The 24,916-nt window shown below is 38.6% G+C and overlaps 2 protein-coding genes across 3 annotated transcripts in view; one reads left to right on the plus strand and one right to left on the minus strand.

The window, feature by feature from the left end:
- GTF2F2 (general transcription factor IIF subunit 2) overlaps positions 1 to 24,916 on the plus strand; it is a 92,815-nt gene that overhangs the window by 27,124 nt on the left and 40,775 nt on the right. For both annotated transcript variants that reach the window (XM_074931439.1, XM_074931447.1), the window contains one exon: positions 14,177 to 14,258. In XM_074931439.1, coding sequence (XP_074787540.1) covers positions 14,177 to 14,258 — 82 coding nt within the window. The remainder of the gene's footprint in view (positions 1 to 14,176; positions 14,259 to 24,916) is intronic.
- On the minus strand, positions 3,689 to 6,103 carry KCTD4 (potassium channel tetramerization domain containing 4). Its single transcript, XM_074931425.1, has 2 exons — positions 6,064 to 6,103; positions 3,689 to 5,055 (listed from the first exon to the last, which is right to left on the minus strand). The coding sequence occupies exon 2, from the start codon at positions 4,845 to 4,847 to the stop codon at positions 4,074 to 4,076; it is 774 nt and encodes a 257-aa protein (XP_074787526.1). The 5' UTR covers positions 4,848 to 5,055; positions 6,064 to 6,103; the 3' UTR covers positions 3,689 to 4,073.

Here is a 24,916-nt window from a genome sequence, read left to right on the forward strand (position 1 = left end):
AGGAATACAATGGGTATTTTGGTCAGTTTGGCACTGCTCTGTCATGAGCAGTCATTCAGGAAACTCACAGGGGCAGATATCGTATTTTTTAGTGTATGGAGGTCAGTCCTGCCTTCAGCTCACTCAGTCCCTTCTGAATTATCTGTCTGGTGGCCCTTTTTCTCACCTGAGAGGATGGGCAGGTAGGCAAGAGAAGCTGACTTGTGTGGGAGCAGGTTGAGTGCCTCCTTGGGGAAGGGGGAAAAAGTTCCTTTTTATTCCTACTTGTGCAATTGAAGATCATCAGAGACATTATGGAAATTGCCATTTTTTTCGTGATACTTGTAGGAATATTCTGGTTAAGTTCATTGTGATCCAGCTCTTAATGAGAGAAAGATAAGTAGAAATACTTTTCATGCACATAATATTCAAAGTAATGTTGTTAGAACAGCTGTTAGTGTTTCCGAGTTAAGCACTTGATTTTGCAGCTTTCTCATTGTCATAGTAGTGTTAAATATGCAATTTTCAACCTTAAAGAAAACAAAGAAAAGGTAACTGATGCATAACTCGGTACCTTTTCTGGCACAGCCTGTGAGTGTGGAACGCAAGCATCTACCTGAGTGACTGAATCTATATGTATTTATGTTATATTGAATATATTTATGGATTAAAGAGGAAACATTATGCACAGTATGGACGTTTTTCACATTCATATACTAAAGCAAGACACTCTCCCACCCTGGTTTGAAAAATTATTCAGGTTTATAGCTAGCTTGAGCGTAGCTGATATGGTGTGATTCAATGTAGTTATGGATTTGTTTAATGTGAACAGGAAAGAGAATGATTCTGTCACCCTCGTCTTCCTTCTGTTTCTGCTACGTGAATCAAACAGCTGAGTGAAATGCCTTCGATCAGAGATGGCATGTAAAAATTTCAAACCCTGACACTTGTAGAAATGCATGAGTGTCCATAAAAATGGGAAAAGATGACAATATTGAAGTTAACGTTACAGCAGATGACTTTACATATATGATGTAGATGTCAGTGTTATCTACATGAAAATAAAAAAATGCAGTGAAGAGTGCTTAACGTAATGAATCATTGAGTTTAAAAAATAAAACATTTATTTTTACTAATGATTAGAGATGTACACTTTTCACTTTAAAACAAACAAAAAAGAGATTCAAGTGCTTACTTTTATACAGGTTAAGAGAGAAGTAGGTACTCTGAAACAAAGGCCTGGCAAATAAAAGCTTTCCAGTAAATCTTTTAAGAGTAGCTGTAGCCTATTCTTAGAAGATATTTCAGATGGTTTGAATTTTACCGGTGATTATCAGCTTGTGAATAGCTTATAATCCAAAAGCATTTTCTATAATAAATACAGAAGCATAAAAATCTCAATGGCTTTTTCATGAGTCAAGTCCTGCAATGATGAAAAACTGGTACTGCTTTCTGATACTAAGGTGTTAATGTTTTCTTGATATTGAGCATCCCAAGAGCCCAACTGAAAGGCAAGCAACTCCAGTATATTTTAATTAACATGTAAGTATATTAACTGTTTGAAATAAAAATTGATTTTTGTGATTTTTCTTTTTTCAACAGCAGTAATATTTTAAATTTCAGTCAAAGATTCATTACATGTGAAGGTTATAACCAAAAGCATTTAAGTGAAAATGGATGATTTGACATTCTAGGAGCAACAGCCTCCTCCAGACTTTGTGCTTATGCAGTCTGTGTATTTGACAGCACTAAGAGTATTCTTCTTTAAAACTTGTAGATTAGTTGGGGAGCTTTTTTAGATTGTCTTGTCCCTTTTTCTTGCTCATGTAGAGAATTGTGTCCACAAAGGGCTTTTCATGAAATTGCTTTGTGCAATGGCGTTTCTAGTCTTGTCCTACAAGAGCAGCAGGATTTTGGATTTCTTTTAAGGGAGCTTTTACGTTTACTTTTTTGCAGAAGTCCTATTGTATCATAGATTTATAGAATGATTTGGCTTGGTAGGGACCTTAAAGATCATCTAGTTCCAACCCCCCTGCCGTGGGCAGGGACACCTTCCACTAGACCAGGTTTCTCAAAGCCCCGTCCAACCTGGCCTTGAACACTTACAGGGAAGGGGCAGCCACAGCTTCTCTGGGCAACCTGTGCCCGTGTCTCGCCACCACAAGATTAGTGGTTAAGGAGGATTTTTTTGAAGATATCTTGGGGGGGAAAGAATGACACATAGTGATGATGTATGTAAAGAACTGTATTTTGCTATATATCTTTTGTTTATAGATAGTTGATGCATTTGGACACACAGAGAAGTTTTGGGATACATGAACAGTTCTTCATCTTCTATGCCTGAAACATAATGTGATCTGATTTTTTTAAACAGTTCAGTTTGAAAAAGTTCAACTTAGAACCACATCTTTTACGATGTCTAAGTATGTAACATGGGGACTGGATAGAAAAGTTTGTAGTTTCTAGACAGTGGGTTCATTGTCATGGAGTATTCTGGAGAGGCTGGATTTCCCCATTCAATAAAATTATATTGGAGTGTGTTTCAGTCACTGCTGCCTGGTCTGGAGATCTAGAGTCCCTCTCTTAATTAATCTCTGACGAGAGACCTAGTTAACAACACCTATTGTATGTTACAAGTGAAATAGTTTCATGTTGAAGGATAAGTGGACCTTGCATTTGAGTTCCCAGTCACTACTACTAAGAATGACTTGGTTTCCTCTAAAATCTGCAAGAAAACTGTCCTCAGCCTGCCTTGTGTTAGCTGTTCTTCTTGGTTGTCAGTTCTAGTATGGGTTGTACTGCATTTTGTTGACATTCTTAGTGGGCTTTTTTCTGTTCATAATTGATGTTGGCATTTTGGGAAATTTGAGAAACTACTTGGTTGCTTTTTCTTTCTTTCTTTAATACCATGTTACTTGAATTTTGGGTTCATATGAGCTGTGAATGATTGGGTTCAGCGATGGACAAAGCTTATACTTAAAGAGTTAGTACAGTTTCTTTCTGCCTTTTGTGATGATTTTTCAGTCCACTTTTGCGAAGTGACTGGTTTGTAGTGCTTGTGGTTAAAATAGTTACAGCTGTTTCATAGAAGCTATTAAAACTTTGTTTAACATAAGTGAAAAGATTTGATAAATAGTGGAGGTGAGGAGAAAAAAAGGCATTTATTCTCTTTATTGGAGTGATGCACCTTAAATGCCAGCAGGTGGTCTATTCAAAACTAATAGTACTAGTTGCTTTTAGTAAACCATTGTGCAGAGCAAGGGCTCTGTTAATTCCCTGTCCTTATGAGCACAAATTAGTAGGAAACAGCGACCTTAGCATTGTAGGATGTCATTACTAGAAACCTGTTATGTGAAACTTTGTCAAATATTTTATTAGCCATTTGATATATATATGCAATTAGAAAATTTAACATTCTGTGCAGATTCAACTCATTTCCCATAATGTAACTAACCCTCTCAGCATTATTTGGTTGGTTTGCATGTTTTTGGCAATTGTTATGTATTAACACAGCTATGAATGTGGTTTTAGGTGAGTTGAGAAATCATTTATTTTAAAGTTGATTAATTTTAAACCCTCTAGCAATCTCGTTGTTTGCAAATTCAGTACAATAGATTAGCATAAACACTAATGAACATTGAAAATCATTTATTCCAGTTAAAATCCATTCTGATTTTGTTATAAGCAAAACATATTTTAAGCCTGCTTATTATATGAAAATACTGTCACTGCTGTTTAGCAGAGCAGTTAGGGGTATTCATGTTAGTCATACAGGTACACAAAAATTCAGCTAGACTCTCTGGTTGAAAGACAGCATCAAGAAAACATGTATTACAAATAGCATAGAGCATTCAATCTGTATTTACAATGTTTAGCAGATAGTTTTTATTAAATTCAGGCATAAAATTTTCATTCAGCTTAAGTTAAACCAGACATGGATGTCATTATGAGATTTACATACCATTAGCTCACAACAATTGATTAGCAGCCGAGCTCTGTGGTACAAGGCTGGTTAGATACATTATTTGTGATGCCAGGAGGCTGCAGGTCAAGGAGGTTTACTGGCTGCATGCTCATTTCCTTTGCCTTTGTGATTACTTGATAAAATGAAGTGCATCACTGTGAACAATTGATCCTTTCGAACAATCCAGACTGGTCAGCAGTCTAAATCCACATTTTAAAGCCATCATTATAGCCTCAAACTTAAGAGTTTCCAGGGTGCAGACAAAGGTATTGTCCTCCTTCAGTACCAGTCGTGTACCGTTTTCAGACTTTATGAAGTACTTGAATTGAATAATATTTGAAGATACCGAAAACTCCTCCGGAAATCCATCCAGCCTGCTTTTGGACACCAGTACAATTCTGGATTTTATTTTTGCAATGAAATCAGGAGCATTACAAAAGATTCTAAGTCCTTGTGAACGGTCGTGGCTGTCAGTTATTTCAAGGAAAGTAGTCTCTCGAGATGCTAGCTGTTCCTTCTCCCACCTTGATTTCACTGCATCCGAGAGTGCCTTAAGCTGGAAAAAATCTGCTTCTTGTGCCAAAAGTTGATTTTCTCGAAACCCTTCTGGTAGAAGAAGTTCTCCATTTCGTAGGAAGTTGAGAATGTGTCTGAAAAGGAGTCCATCTCTGTCTATGAAGTAATGACCATCTGCATCAAATGGGCACATTATTTTTCCATTTATGATCCCTTCCAGAAAAGAATCTGGATACTTGGTTAGTGTCTGTTTTTGTGTGATATACAGATAGCCACCAACATTCAGAGTAATCAGAGACGTTTTATAGTCCTTGTCTTGCTCAGAGCCTTCGGAGTTGCTGTGGTTTTCTTCACATTCCTTTTCTCTTCTGTTTATTTTTCTCTCCATTATCGAAGCTAGGACAAAAAGCCGGCTATCTTGCTTTGTTCTTGTCAGCTTGCAAAGAGGTTTGTTTTTTTTTTTAAAAAAAAGCACCTTTATTCAGCTCCGGCACGATGTTGGAATGGAAATGCTGCTAGCATTGCTCCGACTGTCAGCTCGGGTTTGCAGTAGGTGGCGTATCAGCTGTGTATGCAGGGAGATATCAGGAATATGACTGTAAAGGAGAATTTGCATTTAACTGTATAAGGGAAGAAGGGTATAACAACTGTTTGTCTCTTTCTTCCCTTTAAGTCTAAGAAGTTTACGTAGTTTTGGGGGTTCACAGAAATATATGCTGCTATTCTAAATGACACCTTGTATTTAATACTTTAAGATGTATTTGTGCTATCAGCAGTATCAGTATCAGCATGCTTAGTGCTTATGGTGTTAAACAGATAGCTTCATTTATGCTTCAAGGATTTTAATTTTAACAAAGCATCTTTTCACATTTTTTGATACTGATTACAATAGCTCATGCATACTGCAGGTCAACAGTGAAAGGAAAGATGATGTCCCTGTCTGCACAAGGGGGGTGTCATCTGTGGAGTACGTGCACATACATATTCCTCATTTATCGAACACGTGCACAGCAATAAGATGTTTTCACGGAAGATACTCTGGAAGTGGTGCTGAGGACTTGTTGATCTGACTGCTTTAAGTTTGTGGTGAAAGCTGCCATTTGCAGTCGATGGGAGTATGTGCACCAACACAAGAACTGCAGCCTGATTAGGTTTCACTTTTTGCCTTTCTCTGTGCCGTAGATAAGACCTGTTTTAGAGAGGGGATTTGCTATTTATATTGGTGATGTTTTTTAAGTCATGAAGGCTATCTAGCATCAGTTTGTTCTTTCTCAATGGGAACAACTCAGCTGCCCTGCGGAACAAAGGGTTAGTGTGCCTACAGATAGCTTTGAACATCACATAACATGATAGCTTAGCAACACTTGGGTACGGGGAGGGGGAAACATCAGCAGAGCGCACTTGAATCAAATGGCTGTCTTCTCTCCATGAATCTGTGCTTTGAGGCTCGCTCTTGGTTGCCTCATAGAAAAAGGTTTCCCCTTTAAACATTTTCAGCTTGGAGCAGGAAAGGGAAAGCTCTCCACACATCTCTGTGTATTTCCTTGGGGAGCAGGGGGAGCGGCAGCATGCATTCCCTAGCACTGGCCGGAGCGAACGCTTACCTTGGGCTGGACCTGAAGAGGAGGTCCCATCTTTTTCAAGATGTGTTTTTCACTTTCCAGGTAGATGTCTCCTGCTTTGCCCGATTAGCAGTCAAAAGTCAGATTATTCATCTGTAAATTCTTCTGCTCTGTTTCTAAATATTCTATTCCTACTGCTCCCAGTGTCTAAGGCTGTTTATTGTTACCGTAGAGTCATCACTATAATATTTTATTAATGGATAACTGAATCTAGTAGAAATAAATGCACTTTTCTGTACTCGCTATTCTCCTTGCCAGGGTATCCCTAGCACTGATATGCTAAATTTTTCTGCTGCTGTATGTGATATATTAAGCAGATATTATTCATTAGATTCGATTTATCAGGTATTAGTCATGGTTTTAATGTTAACTCTTTAATGCCACTGGTATGTTTAGCATAACTTCAGTCAAAGAGTTTTCAACCAGTTTCTAATTTTTAAACAGTTGGACTTTTTTCAAAATTCACTCCTTTCACAATTATTAAGTGAATAATTGAGAAAATGAAAGAGCCAGTTAGTTTCAAGTATAATTTTTCTTTTTTGCCGTTACAGGAGACAGCCATTCAAATTTATTTTCTTGTTAAGTGATGGAAAATTCAGTTAATGTGCTTAGATCGTGCATAGCTACAGTGTTGAACCATCTTAGTGGCTGTTAAACTCTTAAGAGAATGATATCTGTGGTGTTTCTATGTTACACAGTGATCTTGAAATACTTTGAAGCTGAACTAGGAATGTCCTGGCACAAGTAAGTGGGGATTTCCAGGGAGATATGGGATTTGTAAAAGATACAAAATTTTTCATGGCCAGCTAAGCTGTCTACATTTTAAAAGATGGCAATTACAGAACAGTATCTGCTCACTTAGTTTTTCATGTTCATATCTTCTCAGTGTTCTAACACTTGTAGTTGAAATTTTCCATTTTTGTGAACGAGTAAGTAGTCTTTGAAAGATCATGCAAAATCATTTTAGTGGTTTGTATGATAAAATATTCGAAATTGATTTGATGTGGAAAATATCTGTGGAGATCATGAATATTTACATTTAAACCTTTGAGACTTGAAAAATGTAGAGCTGCTGTAAAATTTTCATCACCAAAAACCCATGTAACTTTACTGTACTGCAGCTGACAGTCATCTGTAACACAAAACTAATGCCTGGCATATCTTTCTGAAAATTTTCCACTTTCTGTGCCATACTACAAGACAACTTTTCCAAAGAGCCCTCATTCTTGCTGTGCACTTGGTGATACATATAGTATTGCAGCACATCTAGTATTAGTGGGGTGGTTTCATATAGCTCACTGTTTTCTGAAGGTGTAGCTATGCCTAGAGGAACTGGATTTCCTTTATTCTTTCCTTTTGTCCACATACTGGAAGATCATCCAGAAGTTCATTTTGGTAAAGGTATGCAAGTATTTCTTGCAATCAAGTTAGAGACTTTGATCATTCTTGTGTTCTGAGAGTCTTTGTGTTGTGCACCAGGCGTGTGATAGCTGAAATGTGCCCAGTGCATCTCAGGTCTTCTTGCTTCCCACCTGGATTGAGAGAGCAACTTACTGCTATGTGCTCTTCCATGCTGTGAGTTAACGGTCTGTCTCTGTCCTATCCAGCTGAAGTATCCTGCTTACCAATCTTGGTAGCTAGCAATCGTGAAGTGAGTGCTGCTTCACACATTGTTAGTGTCTCCTGTATGCTGGGGTTGGCCATTCAAGTAAGGAATATTGCTGAAATCCAGCAACTGAAAGGATATTGTTTTGGTTCCAGATTAAGTCAGAAAACATATTAAGAACTCTTGCACACACTTAAGAGAGTGGCTGTAGCAGTAGTACTCCATTTCTCACCCTTTAGGCTGCACCAGGAGGGCAATCCACAGAGCTTTTCAGTTCCTTCTTGGTCAGGCAAGCTGTCCTGGAGACAATGAAAATGCAGTGCTGGTGTCTATCAGCTACACAGGAAAACAGATCTGAGGAGGAGGGTGCTAGGCATCTGCCCCTCATTCTGTTCTACATGTTTCTTTTTGGAAAATGACCTCAATCCTCCTCAACTTCCATCTTCCTCAACCTCCTGGTCTGGAAGCTTGGGCATGCCATGGAACTGAGGATTCAGGACTGGAGCACACCACAGGAAAGTGGTGCTTTACCAGTGGTTCAGCTCACATGTCCAAAAGGCAGCAGCTTCCCTGAGAGTCTGCTGTCATTGAAAATGACTTGAGTTACAGAAAACAGCTACTTTTATTTATTACAGTGCAAAGGATAAGATGAGTTATCTGAGCTGTAAGAGGTAGAGGATTTTTGAAATGTATTAGGAAGTCATGCTAATGAAATCTGTTTGGGTTATCGAGGCAATTTGATAGTCATTTAATGTCATAACACTGAAAATTGGCCAGGTTGTTGGACAATTAAACCATTCAATAGCTACTATCTCACAGTGTTGATAGCATAGACATTCTCATTCCAATAATAACTCCAGGATGTTGATTAACAGCTATTGAAGACAATCTCTACACTCTAATTAAAATTGAAGATTTTCAAATCGGCAAGTCTGAACAATTTGCATTCAGGAGTTTTGAAAGAGCCATCTTAAATACTCTATCAACAGTTGCTGTTGATATTTTTAATAATTTTTGAGCGCTGCAGTTCTACAAGACTGAAAAAGCAAATGCTGTGCCAGTATTTGAAGGGTGAATTGGATGACCCAGGTATTAAAAAATGAAAAGGGACTGTATGAAAAACAATAAAACATCTGACTTGGAAGTCAATCAGTTAAAAGTTAAGGGAGAGTGATATAATACTAGTCAGTATGGGTGGAGGGAAAATGGATTGTTCCAAAATTTCTTCCCCCTTTTTTTGATTACAATTTGTTCAACAAAGGAGGTGATGCTTTTTTCTGTTAAATCTTTGAGTATGTCTCATTTGTCATTTTGAATTAGAATATATACTGTATTTGTTTCCCTTTCCTTCAACTATACAAAAACTATCTACAGGCTTCAAACTGACAAGTGTTAAGCAGCAAATTATCACTGAAATGTTGCTGTGATTTGGTTCTCAGTCCTATTTATTTTAGTGATAAGGAGGAGATAGTTACTGATGAAGCTGGGAGATGATAAAGACTGAGAATATAATCAATAAGGAGATAAATTGCTGATGCTGAAGCATCTGGATGGTTGGCTAGGATAATGTTTTGATATGACCATTTATGAAGTTTATATGCCCAGGAATACACTGTAGACGAGGCTTGCAGTACATAATGTTTGCAGGAGGATTAGGGCAGAGGTTTTGTCCTATGTATAAGGCATTATTGACATCTGAACATGAGGTCGTTGTTCTGCATGGTGGTCAGTAAATCAAATGTTGTATGTATCTTTGGATGCCTAAATAAGGGAGTGCCAAGTGAAGACTGGGCAATCTTATTCTCTAGCTACGTAGCTACCAGGGATGGATGGTCTGGAGAAGGGCACCAGCTTCAAGGCTGTCCTTTGAATGGAAGAAAGGTGCCACAAAATGCCTCTGGTCTGGAAGAGCAGAGCTGAGGTCTAGTGTAGTAGAGGACCTCTGCTCCTTGTCCAGCCATCACATACAATAGCCTGGGAAGCTGTACAGCAGTGTAAGTGAGCAGTGAGAACTACTGGGGCTTCCAGCTTGCAGGCAGTGCCCATAGCCTGTCCTTACTGCACTTTCTTCCACTTTTTCCTGCGGCCAGGGATCCTGAGGCAGGTCTTCATCTCCTCCTTCCCTGGCACCACTCACAAAGAGCAGGAGCTAGTAAACTTCAGATCCTGTCCCACATGCTGTCAAGTCTGGCTTTGAGACATGATGTCTCAGGAGAGACATTCATGAACAGAACTTTCTCAGGCCAATAAGAATGATTAAGAAGCTGAAAAATAGGACTAATGGAAGATTCAAGGAAACAATTTATTTTTATTAGGCTTGGTAAAGGTGGAGAGTACGTGAGTGCTTGGATGGACAGAAATGCTTCGCTATCAGGTTTAGCAGGCTCTTCAACTTAGCAGTCAGTGGTCTAACAAGACCCAGTGGCTAGAAGTTGGAGCTGGATGCAGTCAGACTAGAAATACTAACACATTAAAATCTCCAAGCCAGTCAGTCCATCCTCTCAAAAAAACCCCACAAAAAACCCAGCCCTTATCAGTCCATCTTCTGCACAATTCCAGCAAATTCAGCCAGTGCCAGTATTAAGATTGCCTTAAGAGTTTTAACCATATTCTGTTCATTTGATGGTGGTTGTTAGCAGGATTTGAAGCTGGAATTGGTGTCTCCCCAGAGATGCCAATTGGTATCTCCCTATCATCTCACTGAAAGAGTCAACAGTTGAAATTCCTTTATGAATTGGCACCAGGGCATTCAGGCAGGAAGGTCAGGGTGAACATGCATTTGGCAGCTAGTGGTGAAGCTATGGGTTATGTAGATCAGCCTGTCTGGAGCTGCACTCACAGTGTACTTGTACCTGCCACCCCACATAGGACAACTGAGAGTGTAAGATGTTTGGGAAAATGTCTGTTTTCTTTTCTAATCACTGGTTTTAGCGAGTCTTCCAGACCTAGTCATTTATCTTGTACTTTATGTTGAGGAGGTATTTTTAACAGGGAATTGCCACTTTCATGCCTTATTCATACTTTGGCTTCTAGGCTGATGTGGCTATGGAAATATCAAGGCAGACATGTAACACTTCGGATGTCTTTTCATTGCAGATCTGGTCCTGCAAAAAGGGAAGACAGACCCAAGTCTCTGAACTTGAGTTTGACTAATTAGGCTGTGAAACCTGTGTTACCCCGCTACAGTCTTGCATCTGGATGTTTGCATGCATCTTTGCAGATTTATTCTGCTAGACTCTCTGGATGTATTAAAATCCCCAAGAGGGTCCAGGGAAATGGGACATAAACCTTGGCTTTTGGACAATGGATGAGCTTTGACAGCAGAGTAGTTTAGCTGCAAGGCGGTGTTCTTGGACGTTGCGGACAGCCTGGTACTGTGAAGCAACCGGAATATTAAAAGCCAAATCTGGATCAGTGGTAATTAAAAAAGGGTATTAGCCAAGACATCAAAGATGAGATATTACTGAGGATAAGCATGTTTAATTGGCAGGTTCATTTCCTAAATAGTTGGGGGTGGGGGTGGGGCCATCTGGTTCACTAGTCCTGATTCTGAAAACGTGAGAATAATTTGAAAATTGTGCAAGGTGCAGAGATTGATAGAGGCATGTTGGCATTCAGACAGCTGGTCTGGGTGGCTCAGACGAGTATGGGCAAGTTAGCCTTGAACCTGTACCATAGAAACTAGGGGAAAAGTTGTTACGGAATTCAAGAGGTAGAAAAGATCAGAATTATAATGAATGCTAGCAAATACACACTTTATGTAAAGGTTTTCTGGTCAAACAAACCTAATCTTGTTTATTTTATAAATTGTGAGCTTAAAGTAACAGCGTGTTTGCAGCCTGCTTAGCATTTTGTATTGCACATAATTTAGAATCTTGTGACATTCTGATTTATGTCAAAAAAAAAAAAAAAAAGGAATAGCAAGCATAAAACAATATTAAAAACTGGCTGACAGTTATCAGAAAGTAATTATCAGTAGGAAGCCACTCAGGTTGTGGTTTGAAGGTCTTCCTCTGGATTAGCAAGAGGGACAATAGTAAGTGAGAATTACTGCTTATAAAACATGACATGATTGACATAAATGCTGGTCAGACGGTGAGTAACTACGACAGGACTGTCATGATGTGACCAGGATCACTTAATTCACAGAATCTGTTTAAAGACAATGCATTTTAACCAAGCCAAAGGTAATTATATACCTAGGAGCAGGGAATGCAGAGCACATCGGTAAAATGTGAGGCTTAGGAAAGACTCAAAATATATCAGTGATACAATAGCCAGTCAGCTCCATCAACCCCCAAAGCTTGACTTTTAGAGACAAATTGATCTTAACCCAGTTTAGCCATTAAACAAGAAGCACAGTCATGGGACACAGATGTGCCCTGCCTCCCCTAAAAAAAACCAACAAACAAGCAAAAACCAAACAAACAACAAAAAAACCCCACCCGCACAGGGCAGATCATTGAATCCCAAAAGAGATGGGACCAATTTTCTTCTGAATGTCTCCCTTCCTCCCTCTCTCAGCTGAATTCAGAGATTCTGCTGAATAACCTTGAGATGGCTAAAGTGAGGTGAGAGAAATTCCAGCTCTTGTATCTGTTATTTTACCTCTGTATATGGTTTTGGTAAGACCAGTACAATATTCCCATTTTCTGGTCTCTGTATTCTTAAAACATAGTTGCAAGTTTGAACAAGGTGCAGATAAGAGACCCAAAACTGATCTATATGTGCCATAAATGCCTTGTGGTGTGATAATGCAGGAGCTTGAATTACTTCACTTATTGCAAAGATGATTGAGAAGGGACTTGATTATGATGTGTAAGAACTTTCAAAGGGTGAAAACACCAGGTACTAAAAGACTCTTTAGCATAGTATAGAAAGTCATAAGAAGAACCAATTGCTAGAAGCTGAAGGCAAATTTGTGTTAGAAATTAAGCAGCAATATTAGTACCACTTTAGCCTCAAGTAAGTTACTAGGTACTATACAGAAGAAAGAGGGTAAAATTTGTCTGTCTGATATACAGGAAGTCAGGCAAATTTGCCAGGTTGTCTCTCCTGATCATAAACCTTAGAAATCTGTAAAGCCAGAAGCGGTTTAATGCAAGTTTTCTTTATTTCATTCAAAGCTACCTGGAAGAGTATGACATTCTTATTCCTTTCAAGGATTTAGTTTAAATCAAACCAAGAAATTTTAGATTAAATAATTTTAAAAATATCACTGTCTGCGTTATTTAGGGAGAAGAGACTCAGATTTCTGGATGTAATATTTCAGTCTATAAGACAATGGAAAAATTACAGACAACTCAGAATGCCTTGTGTTACTTAGCATCAGTATGTCTAAGCATTTCTCTTATCTTCTGTGACATTGCCAGCTGAAGGTGGCGGTGACAGTGTACACCAATAGCAGGACAAAACTCTCTGTTGGAAGGACATTTTAAATAGTGAGAGCTAATCAAGCCATTAAAGCTCATCCTTTCTTGTTATGCAAGACTGTTCCAGAGGTGTTTGTTTTAAACATATTGTGCTGCCTATGACTAAAAATGATGGATAAATTGCCACACAGACAGTCCACACACACACACTGTACACTAAGATATCATAGTAGAGAAGCAGGTGTTTGCCCATCATCACTTCTCTCTTTCTTTCTACATCAAGTTGCTTTTAATTTTTAGGCTTTTCTACCTTTACAGAGTAGGCTGGTACTATTGTACTGCTCTGTTAGTTGTCATTGCTTTAGGCAAAAAGGTGTTCACGTTGGATTACAAAGTGTCAGTGTTACAGAGGTGAATGTACAGAGAGCAGTATTAACTGACCCTTAATATGTGGTCTAGATTACTAACTGCAAGTTTTTATTTCTTTTCACCAAGTTTTAGCAAATGTAGTATTACTACTTTGTTGCATTATATTCCTTTAGTGAACAATTTTTTTTGGTGCTGTAATAAGATGAAAATAGGTTACTCTCTTCTGAGGATAGAATAAAATTAGCTCTCATTTTACTTTCCGCTAATTTTGGATACTTTGATGTTTGGATTCTCTTTGTAGATTACTTTTTCCATGGTCACTGACTGTATTCTATGCACATTTCTAGAAAACAGTTCATAGATAATCTGAGTGCAACAATCTAGAAAAAAGAGGAGCACACACAGTTACTATATCTTATTTAAAATTTGGTCGCAGTGATTCACTCTTAATATGTAAAACATCTGATTGCAAAATAAGGTCGTCTAGGGGATACCAGCTGTGCAAGCATGCTTTTCCTGCTTGTTTCTTCAGTTATTTAATCTAGTTAAATAAATTAATCTAGTTAATCTGAACTTAAATTCAGAGATTTTAGAACTTAATTTGAGATTTGAGAATTTATAATTGCATTATATTTACTAAATACTTAATTAGTGAAAAATAATTCAAATGTTGACCATGTTGGTGAATCTTATTTTAATGTCCAGTTTTGCTTTTTTTTTTTTTTTTTTTTTTTTTTGTCCATTCTAGATAAACTTTCTTTGGAAGGAATAGTGGTGCAACGTGCTGAATGCAGACCTGCAGCTAGTGAAAATTATATGAAACTGAAAAGGTAGGAGTGCTGTATAACAAATGGATATGTGATATTTGACTCTGATGTTTTTATTATTGCCTTACTCTGGATGGATGACTTCGTTATTATCATGACCTTACATGGGATTTATACAGAATTGGAACTGTTCTTGTCTTTGGGGTGTATTTACTTTAGGGAGGGAATGAAGGTTGACATGGGGCTTGTACATCCCTCTGGTATTGTCTGGTTGGATGAAGTAGACTTTTGTGTTCCACCATGTGCAGAGCTCTTACTAGAGCACACGTTGTGCCTCTTCATACCTGAACCTATGAATGTGTGGCTATATTCAAATGTGATTGAAGCTGAATTTCCTGAGGACTTAAAAGGTGTACATTGTCTGGTCAGTGTGCTTAAGTATGGGTTTCTGTGTGGATTGTTCAGATTTAATGCCACTTAATACTGTGCCATGCTAGACAAAGAGCACCTCTGAAAAGATATTTAAAATCCCCAAAATAGGAAAAAGTTCAGGGAGAAGTGCTAGACCTAAACTGGCACACTTGCTAGAAAGATAATGGCTGAAAATATCAGAAATGGCATGGAAACCACAAGACATACATTTAACAGACTTCTGAAAATTTATTCCAACACATCTAGAACTTACCATGTGATTCTTATATCAAATGGATAATTAACTTGATGTTCTCTAGTAATAAATCAGATTTAGAATTGAATTGTGCATGATATTAAATACATATTTATATATTTTAAGGATGTGGGTTTTAATTAAATCGCCCTTTTATATTGTGAGTTTGTTGTAAATAGAGAAATGCAAAGCAGGAAATTTCAGGAAGAGAATAATCCATGGCTAGTTCTAGAATCATCAAAAGAAATGCAGAAAAGGCAAAGTAATGTTTTTTTCCCCCCAATTTGTGATATGTTTCCTGTGTTATCGTATACTACATTTAGAATATCTTATGTTTTATTAACTTCTGCTGTCATCTAAACTGCTCCAGTATTTCCTTACTGTGTTCATTCAATTCTGAGACTTTATGTTCTAGCTGTTGGCAAATCAGTACCATAAGTTTGCTCATGTAGAGTGAACTACTTTATTCCAGACTGAGTTCTCTGATTGCTGTCATGATTTTTATCATCAGTGTGAAATGGAGTATGAAGCAAATGTGATGTTACTAGAAAAGGACTCATTTCAATGTGTCAATTTTAAATATATACAAATATAGTCTGTGCGATGTATTTCCTTCATAATTGTTGTAATCACAGGTTGCCCGATCCAAGTGTTTTTTGCATTTTTGTACATAGTTTTCTATGAGTTGATCAAATAAGCTGCTTCTGGTAAGGCCACAGCAGGAGACCAAAACATAACTGATAGCTTTAATGACATACTACCCAAACTTTGAATTCTACTTTCTGTCACACATGCATGCGTGTAGCCCCTCCTGGTCTTTGATTTTGTCATGTTCAACTTCTATAGGAGCAACAAAGAAGCAAACACAAAGGTAGGTTTTGTGTTTGGAAGCACTGGCAGCTGAAAACTGATGGTACTGTTGTTTTTTCTTTCCTGTGGAAAAATTGTCAGGCTGTGTATGCCTCGTTTCTAACTTTCCATGTTGTTAAAGATTTTTTTTTTACCTTTTACTGAGAAGTTTTTTAAAAAAATATCTGGTGGGAATCAGCATGAGATTTAGCAGATCTTGCAGTCACAGCCTCAGAAGAAATTGGTTTATGTCCAAATACTGTTTCTGCTATCTGAGTAGTAGGATCTAACTTTTCACTCCCTTTACTCTCTCCCACCCTCAACATGCTGCATTTATGCTTAAAAAAAGTGACAGAATTCAAGATAAACCACATAAGTTACAGAACTGTGTTATATTAAACCATTTTTATTCACTTTTCTATTTACTATTGTGCTTTACATGAGAGAGACTCTCCAAAGGTGGAATTGATAATATTGATAAAACAGCAAGTCTGTTGTGTAGGCTTTAAGTGCTGCAATAGTAAGTTGAGTTGGGAAGGAAATAAAATTAAAAGATAAATGCAGTTGCTTCAAACTTTAAACGTCTAGAAAATTAAGTTAAGCTGCACACTCTAATAACTCTAATCATTTGTTTTCTGAGAGCTGGCAGCAACCAAAAGGGTTTATATACCTCCCTGGTATTAAATGCAGATATGGATCATCTCTATTTTACCATCTGTATCTGGGTCAAGAAAATCAGCTGATGGGTATGTAGTGTGGTGTGGCATTTGCCTTCCGTGCTATGTCTAGGTCAAGGAAATCAGCTGATGGGTGCGTGGCGTAGCGTGGCATTTGATTTCCATGCGGCTCTGCAGAGTTTTAGTGAGAGGACAAAGTGATGGTCTTGTGATGGGGCTGCCAGCAGTTAGGTGGGAGATACGTGTGACGTGTGGGTTTAAGGATGCATAATGAAAGCACAGAATTTGGTGACACGCATGGGCGAAAGCGTTATCAAATGTAGCAGACAGGAGGGTATTTTCCCAAGGAGCAGCTTTTGATTTGATTACAGGAAGTTGTGTAGATGGCTGATGTTCAGAACACTGAATACAAAGGCACAAATGTGTGTCTAGGGATAACTAGTCAGAAAGGTAGAACAAAGATTGTGTGACCTTCACTGGATATTTTCCATTTTTGAAGTTTTGTTGCTGGCAGGTTTATTTTTTTTCTGTTTTCCTGAACTTCACGTTCTAGAAGGGGAACACATACCATGAAACATCTGCTATCCTGTACTAGTAAAGCTTCATGCTACTGAATTTCCTAGAAATTTTTTATTAACAATGTATTTGTTCTTTGTAACACCTTAATGATTAGTTACACATTTGCAGTTACTGCTGGTGATGCTATTGCAGCTAGTTGGAAAATAATATGTGGTTTCCAAGCACCTGTCCTAATTTCTGTCTTGTGGGAGTGGATCTCATGATCCCACTTAAAAATATTTAGACCATGTGGTGAAAAAAATAGGCGGACTGTTCCCAATTGCAGACGGTTTTACTAGGTGGTGGTTACAGAATATTGTCCCTACACTTCCTGGTTGATACTTATCCTCTTGTCCCATCAAACCTTTTGGATGAAGGAAGATGGTGGCATGTGAACTGTTGTAGCAGAGGGTGTGTAACACCGATGGGGTTACGTGCATGGTTTGCTGTACAGCACACGCTGTATTTGCACTAGTCTTGTGCCCCCACTCTCCATGTCACCTTAGGTGGGCTGCCTTTCCCTTCAGCCAGGCTGCCCTAGGTGGGCGCTCTGCATCCACTCCATCCAGTCCCACCAAACTAGACTATTTTCTTCATTTTACTGTAGTCAGCTTTCCACCACAAGGAGGTATTATCTGTCCCTTAATTTTGTCTTTTGAAGGCTTAAGATTTTTTTTTTTTTTTTCATTTCCTTCATTCCATGATCCCAGTGTTTAACTGCCTTGGGATTAATGACTCCCCAAAAGAGAGGTCCTCCAAGAGGCTTGTCTGCACTGGGAAGGACAGGGCACAGGGAGAGAGGAGTCCCCCAGGCATTCAGGATCCTCTCAGGCTCCAGATGACTTGAGAGGAGATAAGATTTTTAATACTCCCAAGGATCTTTTGCTATGCACAAAAGAGGGAAAATGGTGGACTGCCACACACCCCATCTCAGTCTCTCTGCCAGATTACCTGTTTCCGTCCTTGCACTGGTCCTCACATCTGTCTGTTCATGACTCTGACCCTAGCAAACCTTCTTCTTTCCTAATTCTTCCTCAGTCCCTCTTTCCCATTTCTGTGTACTTATGTTTCTCCATTTCATCCCAGAAAGAATTTTATTTTCAAAAACAATTTGAACACATAGCTATCATATACACTCAAACTACATTTCATTTTGAGGAAAAGTTAAGGAAAAAAAAATAACCTCAGGGAGCGACTTCTGCAAAACTCTTAATTCAAACTGACATTGTCAAGTTGAGTAGCTACAACGAGGTCTCCAGAACTGCTCAGATCCTCTGCAATTGGGGTGGCTGGGCACCAGGATTGCAGTTCTCAGAGGAGATTTTGAAGGCACATGCAGAGTGCAGGTCGAACAGTTGTTGAATGCAGTGTTTGATAGCACGTCTGCAACAGTAGTGGATGGCAGGCAAAAACTGGGATAAAATCAGAGCCCTTGGTTCATCCTCAACTGTGCTGGTGAAATGCTGGTCACTTTTCAAAATGGATTTTGAGAGAGTATGATTCAACTATACATAATCTGAATTAGTGATCTCTCCCAAACTGTACACCAAATAAAAAAAAAAAAGAGTCCCAGGATTACAGAAAGCCTAGAAGAGTTGACATTTAACACAGCAGTGAGGATGGTAATCCCTGTAATTCTCTTAAGTAGCGTTAAAATACATCTTGAAGTATCGTTAGTGAAAATGATAGTTGTCAACATGGCAGCTTGTAACAAGGCTGGAAGAATTCTGTATATCTTCTTGCTTTTTCTTTTAAGAATCTTCTACAGAGAGTGTGATAAAAGTACCTAGAACTGGAAAAAAAAGTACCTAGCTACTGGAAGGAACATGCGTGACAGGCTTTTAAGAGAAATGGGTGGCAAAACATTCTAGAATAATTAATGAATTGCCACTTTTGAAAAGTCATATTTCTTTACAGCCATATTACAGAGGCCACTAGAAGTCCAGACACTTGGTGGTCTAGGCCAAGCAAGTGAAATTTAATTGGTATAGATGAGGTGCTCATCTTTTCTAAAATACTGTGAGAGTATTGACTGACTGACAGTTCAGTATATTGCTGAAAATTAGCATTATGCCAGGGTTTTTTTCTCCCAAATACCCCCTACTAGCAAAAGAAAATGAATAATTTGACCAGCATGCCACTTCTTATATATTCTTGCAGATATGCTTAGTTGGCTATGAACTCACTTTCAAAATAAATATGTATGAATACATTTGTGCATTTTCCACAAAAGCTGTTCAGTTTGTTTGAAGTGGGAGGCCATTTTTACTCAAAGCTGAGATTGCATCTGCCTGTCAGTCAATGCAACCTTGATTTTTTATGTTATCGAGGATCGATTTCTTTGTCTTGAAGTAAGATTCAGCATAATACAAAAAGACATTCTCTAGGATGTTTTGAGTAACTCATTATTAAGTTCAAAAAACAGATTTTTTTTTCATATGCTAAAATATTTGCAATCCCAATTTTTCCTGGAGAATAATGTACAATTTGTGGAAAATTATCTAATAACCATATTCATAAGGGTTAAGCTGTATTGTTGAGAGATGTAATTCCCTTATGTTCCTGGACACCCACCAGTTTTAACAAATCAAGCAAATTCATTCTACTTGTGAACAATTGGACTGCAAAGTAGCAGGCACACTAGTACTTAAGTTTGTCCATTTTTGGTCCATTTTTCATATTTTTTGAATAGAGTAATAGAGAGGAGCAAGTAAGAGAAATAAGGTTAAAGTGAGATGAGTTCAACAGCACAGAAGAGTGACTGTTCCCCATTTCAGAGGTCAGGAGAGTTGCTTTTGTTGGTTTCCTACGTATTTCTTTGTGGTCTTAAGCTTTTTTCTCTGTCTCTTGTCCTTTCCATTTTGTCTGTCATCTTTTACTGTTCTTACAAGTGCTGTTCTGTAGCTGGATTTTAGTATGTCTTTTATATTACCATGCTTTTTTGTTCAGTGATAAGAAAAGGTCCTAATTTTGGTCGCTGCTTCCAGCCATTATAATAATTCTATAATGTACTGTTTGTAATGCAGCATATATTTTATCATGTTTCTTTTAAACCTGCAGAAGGTTACCATATCCTTTTTACTCCACTGTTGTCTTCAGCCTCTAGTAGCCAGGTATATATGGGCTAATCTAGGGGTGGGTAGGAAAAAAACCAGAGAAGAAAAACAGAGAAGCATGAAACATTGTTATTTTTCTGCTATTTACTTTCTAGAATATGAATCATTAGTTATGGAAACTGATACTCTTAAATTTTGGGAGAGATCATTGATCTGATAAATGGATCTCAATTTCCTTCCTTTTGCAAATGCCTGGAGGCAGAGGATGGAAAAAAAAGTAGGTTTCGTTGCTGGCTGACTTACCATTCTCCTTTTGTTTACCTTAGAATGTCTTTCTTACAGCGTGGCATGAAATTTGCCTTCTTTCTATCTTTTAAATATGATAGTTTCCATGTGACAGGCACAGAATCACAGAATAATTGAAGTTGGAAGGGACCTCTGGAGGTCATCTGGTCCAACCCCTCTGCTCAGACAGGGACACCTAGAGCCAGTTGCCCAAGACTGTGTCCAGACATCCCTGCATTTCTCTGGAATTGACATTTTGTGATAAGATGCTGCTGGAATGCTCTTGTGTTTCTTGACACTGGGCATACTGTATGTATTCTGTGCCTTTCAGAAAGGCATGTTGTTGAGAGGAACCTAGGATGAAGGTCATTTTCAGAAAGAAGAGAGATGCTTAGGGATGCGTATTTTAAAAGAGTTTATGGCAAATATGGCATGGATTTTTTCCTTATACCCTGGGGAAGTAAATCAATAGTTGTAATTGGAGAGTTCTCGTTGTCTGTTTCTTTAACACAGAGTTCATGAAACAGTATTCCTCTTCTGCTTGTTAAAACTGCTCCTTTTCCCCTGCTATCAGAAGCATTGCATTTAAGAACATATCTAATTTGCCTTTGTGGTAATTAGCCAAAAAGCATCCATTTCCTTTTTATCTGTTGAAGGGGGTGAGACTAAAAATAGTCACCATGGAATATGTTCAGGCTTCAGTCATAGCCAGCTTCTTCAGGCCAAAAAAAGCCTCATTCAGTACCAGTGCTCAGTACCAGAAGTTCCGGCTACTTGTATTTCCAGTAAACCTAAATGTCAGTGGCACAGATTCCTTCTCTTGAAACTAAAGCCTTTGGTGTTATACAGTACTGGAGGTCTTTTTACCTTACTGTTACCAGGGCTACAATAATTACAAATATGTCTCTGCTGCTAAGGTGCTTTCCAGATTTCAGTGAGGTAGTCATTTAGTACTTAGGGACATCCTTCCTCTTCCCAGAGTATCACCAATTCCTTCTTTTCATCTTCTTTTCCATCTGTAGTATGAAAGTCACACTATAATGGGTGAAAATCTCTGAAAGAGAGTGCAGTTTTAACTATCATGACTTATCCTGTGTTACTAGATATACTAACCTTGTGTTCTTTTTGTTTACCATCATGCTTGACCCCGTCAGGGAAGGTGGGATAGCTAGCTGGTATAAAAAAGGCCTTTTCTACATCACTGTCAGAGTTCAGATGTAAATATTCGTCTTCTCTGCTGCAGAGCAGAGCTCAGTGAAGCTCATGGATCTCTTCCTAGCCACCATGCCAGATACTATAGTCATGCTGAGTACTGCTGGTGTTCTGGGATCTGCAAAACTGCTTTGGCAACTACCAGGCTGACAAGCTCAAATTTACACAATATGTAGAATGTCAGCACCACAGCACATCTTCTATTTTAAGCAACTTTGTTCACATACTACTGATGATACTTGCAGTTTGTGAAAGATCGGTAGACTAGTATCGTCCAACAGTTACCCTGCTGCCAAGGAGCTCCAAAAATTGTATGATATCACTGAGTACTAAAAGTTATCCTGTGCAAACTCAAAGATTAGAATCTCCAGGTGGCAAACTCTGTTGGTAATGTATTCATTTCCTGGCTTATTAAAATATTTCTGAAATTCATGGAACTGCAGGAAGGCACTAAAACAAATGGCCTCAAGGTTGGCAGAGTACACATGTCCATCCAGATAGCAGTTACTTGGGATGTCGCTAAGTTCAAACAAGTTCATAGATGACAAACCATCCATCCTCTGTTTCTGGTTCTTTTGGGGGGAGTGTCTGTCTGTAGGGCTCCAGTGTTTCTCAAACTGGGGTTCCCTGTGATCAGTGGATGATTTAATTCCTGAAGATGGCAAAATTACAGTGGGAGCTTAACTCCTAGAGTGCCACTGGGCCAGCTACACCATGGGGGAAGCAAATAGAGGTATCTCTTGTACTCCTCAAAGGCTCTGTGGGTGGAAAGGATCCCAGCTTTAGAAATTAATCACAACATTACATTTTATGGGAGAATCTTTCATTCTCTAAATACCTCAGATATATATACAAGATACTGAGGCACTGCAACCATCAGTTACTCTCCAGACACAATCCTGAAATGTTGTGCAGCCACCTGCCAATGCTCGAGTCTGGGACATTTTTAAAATGGCTTGGAGTTGAAATCAAATGAACACCATAAAATGAAAAAGAGTGGTAAGTTGTTGTTTGGGTTTTGGGTTTTTTTTTGAGAGCAATATAATGCAAGATCCTTTGAATTTCAGTCATCTAGAATACATAAACTCACTTTTTTTCCCCTTGAGTTCTCTTGATAGAGAAAATGAGACTGCCAAGTATTGGAGGCCAATAAATTATACTTAAGTTGTAAATACAGTGAAGGAACTTTAAAATCCTAGGGATTTTATTTACATTTAAAATAAAGTTAAAATCATTTTCAGTAGTATTTTTCACCAAAGCTCTGCTACAGAATGTTACTTTCCACATCTTGAAAGAAGCAGAAATGAATATAAAGGACCACTGCCTAACTATATTTCTTACATACCTTCATGTATATGCTCAGATTTAACAGTACTATAAAAACAATGGTGTTCAACTTCTTTGTGTTCTCCATACCTGCATTTAAATACAGACCCATCAGCTTATGGCCTTAAGATAAATATATGCTGCTACTTTAATTCTGTTACCATCACAAGACCAACATGGCTGTGAGAGAACGAGATGGTTTCTCTTTGAAATGGTATTTTATCAACAGAATGTGACTTAAATGTCAGTGCTAGTGATGTGCAAATCATGAAAGTATTCTTTCTTTTTGAGTCTACATTGAGTTTGAAATTTGCAACTTACTTTGTGCTTTGTAATGAAATATGTTTAATAAGTGAACCTTGTAGACAGTAGTCATACAATTTCTGAGGTTTCTGGTAATGATGTTTCTGCTAAGCTCTTGCCTCCTTTGTTTGCAGTTAGTGGTTTTGTCTGGGATTTAATCATTGTCATATCAGTTTCTGTGATGCCTTGCTGAAAATTTGTCATTATACACTAAGCCAGTGCCATCAGTGGGACCTATTACAGTGTCCATGTGAAGCTGTTGTAGGGCTGATGTGCTTTACCCAGACCTGAGACTGGATTGAGAAGGTTTTTACAAGCTAACCTTATACCTTGTATATTGTGAGGATACAAGGAAAGCGTAAGAGTGCTGCAGAATCACTGCCGCTCAGTTCCTTCTTTCCCTGCTTCCCATGGCAGAAAGCTGGAACTGAGCAATTTTCTGACAGCTACCTGTAATCAGTAAGGTTTAGGATCAGTGTTACTTCAATGTACAATTTTGTTTGAGTTTGCTCTTGTATAATATGGTTGTCTTCTGTAGCACACACATACATATAATATACAAGGTCCTGCACCTGGGTCAGGGCAGTCCCCAATATCAGTAGAGACTGAGTGATGAATTGGTCAAGAGCAGCCCTGTAGGGAAGGACTTGAGGATATCAGTAGATGAAAGACTGGACCTAAGCTGGTAATGTGCACATGTGCACTCACAGCCCAGAAAGACAGTGGTATCCTGTGCTGCATAAAAAGCACTGTTGTCAGCAGGTCAAGGGAGGTGATTCTTCCCCTCTACTCTGATCTGGTGAGACCCCACCCGGAGTGCTGTGTTCAGCTCTGGGACCCCCAGTACAGAAAAGACATGGACCTGTTGAAGTGGGTCCAGAGAAGGGCCACAAAAATGATCAGGGAGCTGGAACAACTCTCCTATGAAAAAGGACTTAGAGAGTTGGAGTTGTACAGCCTGGAGACCTTATTGCAGCCTTTCAGTATATAAGGGGAGCTTACAAGAAAGACTTTTCGGTAGGACCTGTACTGACAGGACAAGGGACAACAGTTTTACATTGAAAGAAGGGAAATTTAGATTAGATATAAGGAAGAAATTCTTCACCGTGAGGGTGATGAGATACTGGAACAGGTTGTCCAGAGAGGTTGTGTCCCTTCCCTGGCAGTGTTCAAGGCCAGGTTGGACGGGGCTTTGAGCAACCTGATCTAGCGGAAGGTGTCCCTGCCCATGGCAGGGGGATTGGACTAGATGATCTTTAAAGATCTCCTCCAACCTAAACCATTCTGTGGTTCTATGAAAGTAATACATGGATATAAAACTATACAGTCAGTTTCATGCCTAAGGCAAGGAACTGACTCCTGCCTATGCAGTGAAGGCAGAGGTGTTGCATGAAAGTTGTGAAGGTCTGTTTTGCCTTGGAGGTGACTGTTTCAGGTGACTGCTCTGTGTTTTCCCAATGCTTCACAAAAGCCTGAAACATCCAGATACAAAGTTAAAATGGGTAGTGAGGCACCTGAGAGTTGTCAACTCCTCCTGTTTCGGGTGCTTGCAAGCCATGAGTCTGGAAGCAAGGTATAGCGTAAAGTGAAACTGAGAGAGAGAGAGACACTGTGCTGGTGTTTGAAATTAAAGTTTGCAATAAAGTGTAATTAATATAGCAAAGCCACTAAATGGAAATGTCAGTTAAAAAAAAGAAGTGTGCTCATCTTCACCTAAGTTTCTGGCATACCTGAACATTAACAATGTTCTGCTAAATCACTAAAAATGATTCTGCACAACTGAATTAA

Source organism: Athene noctua, chromosome 1 (assembly GCF_965140245.1).
Source record: "Athene noctua chromosome 1, bAthNoc1.hap1.1, whole genome shotgun sequence".
NCBI classification, from domain to species: domain Eukaryota; kingdom Metazoa; phylum Chordata; class Aves; order Strigiformes; family Strigidae; genus Athene; species Athene noctua.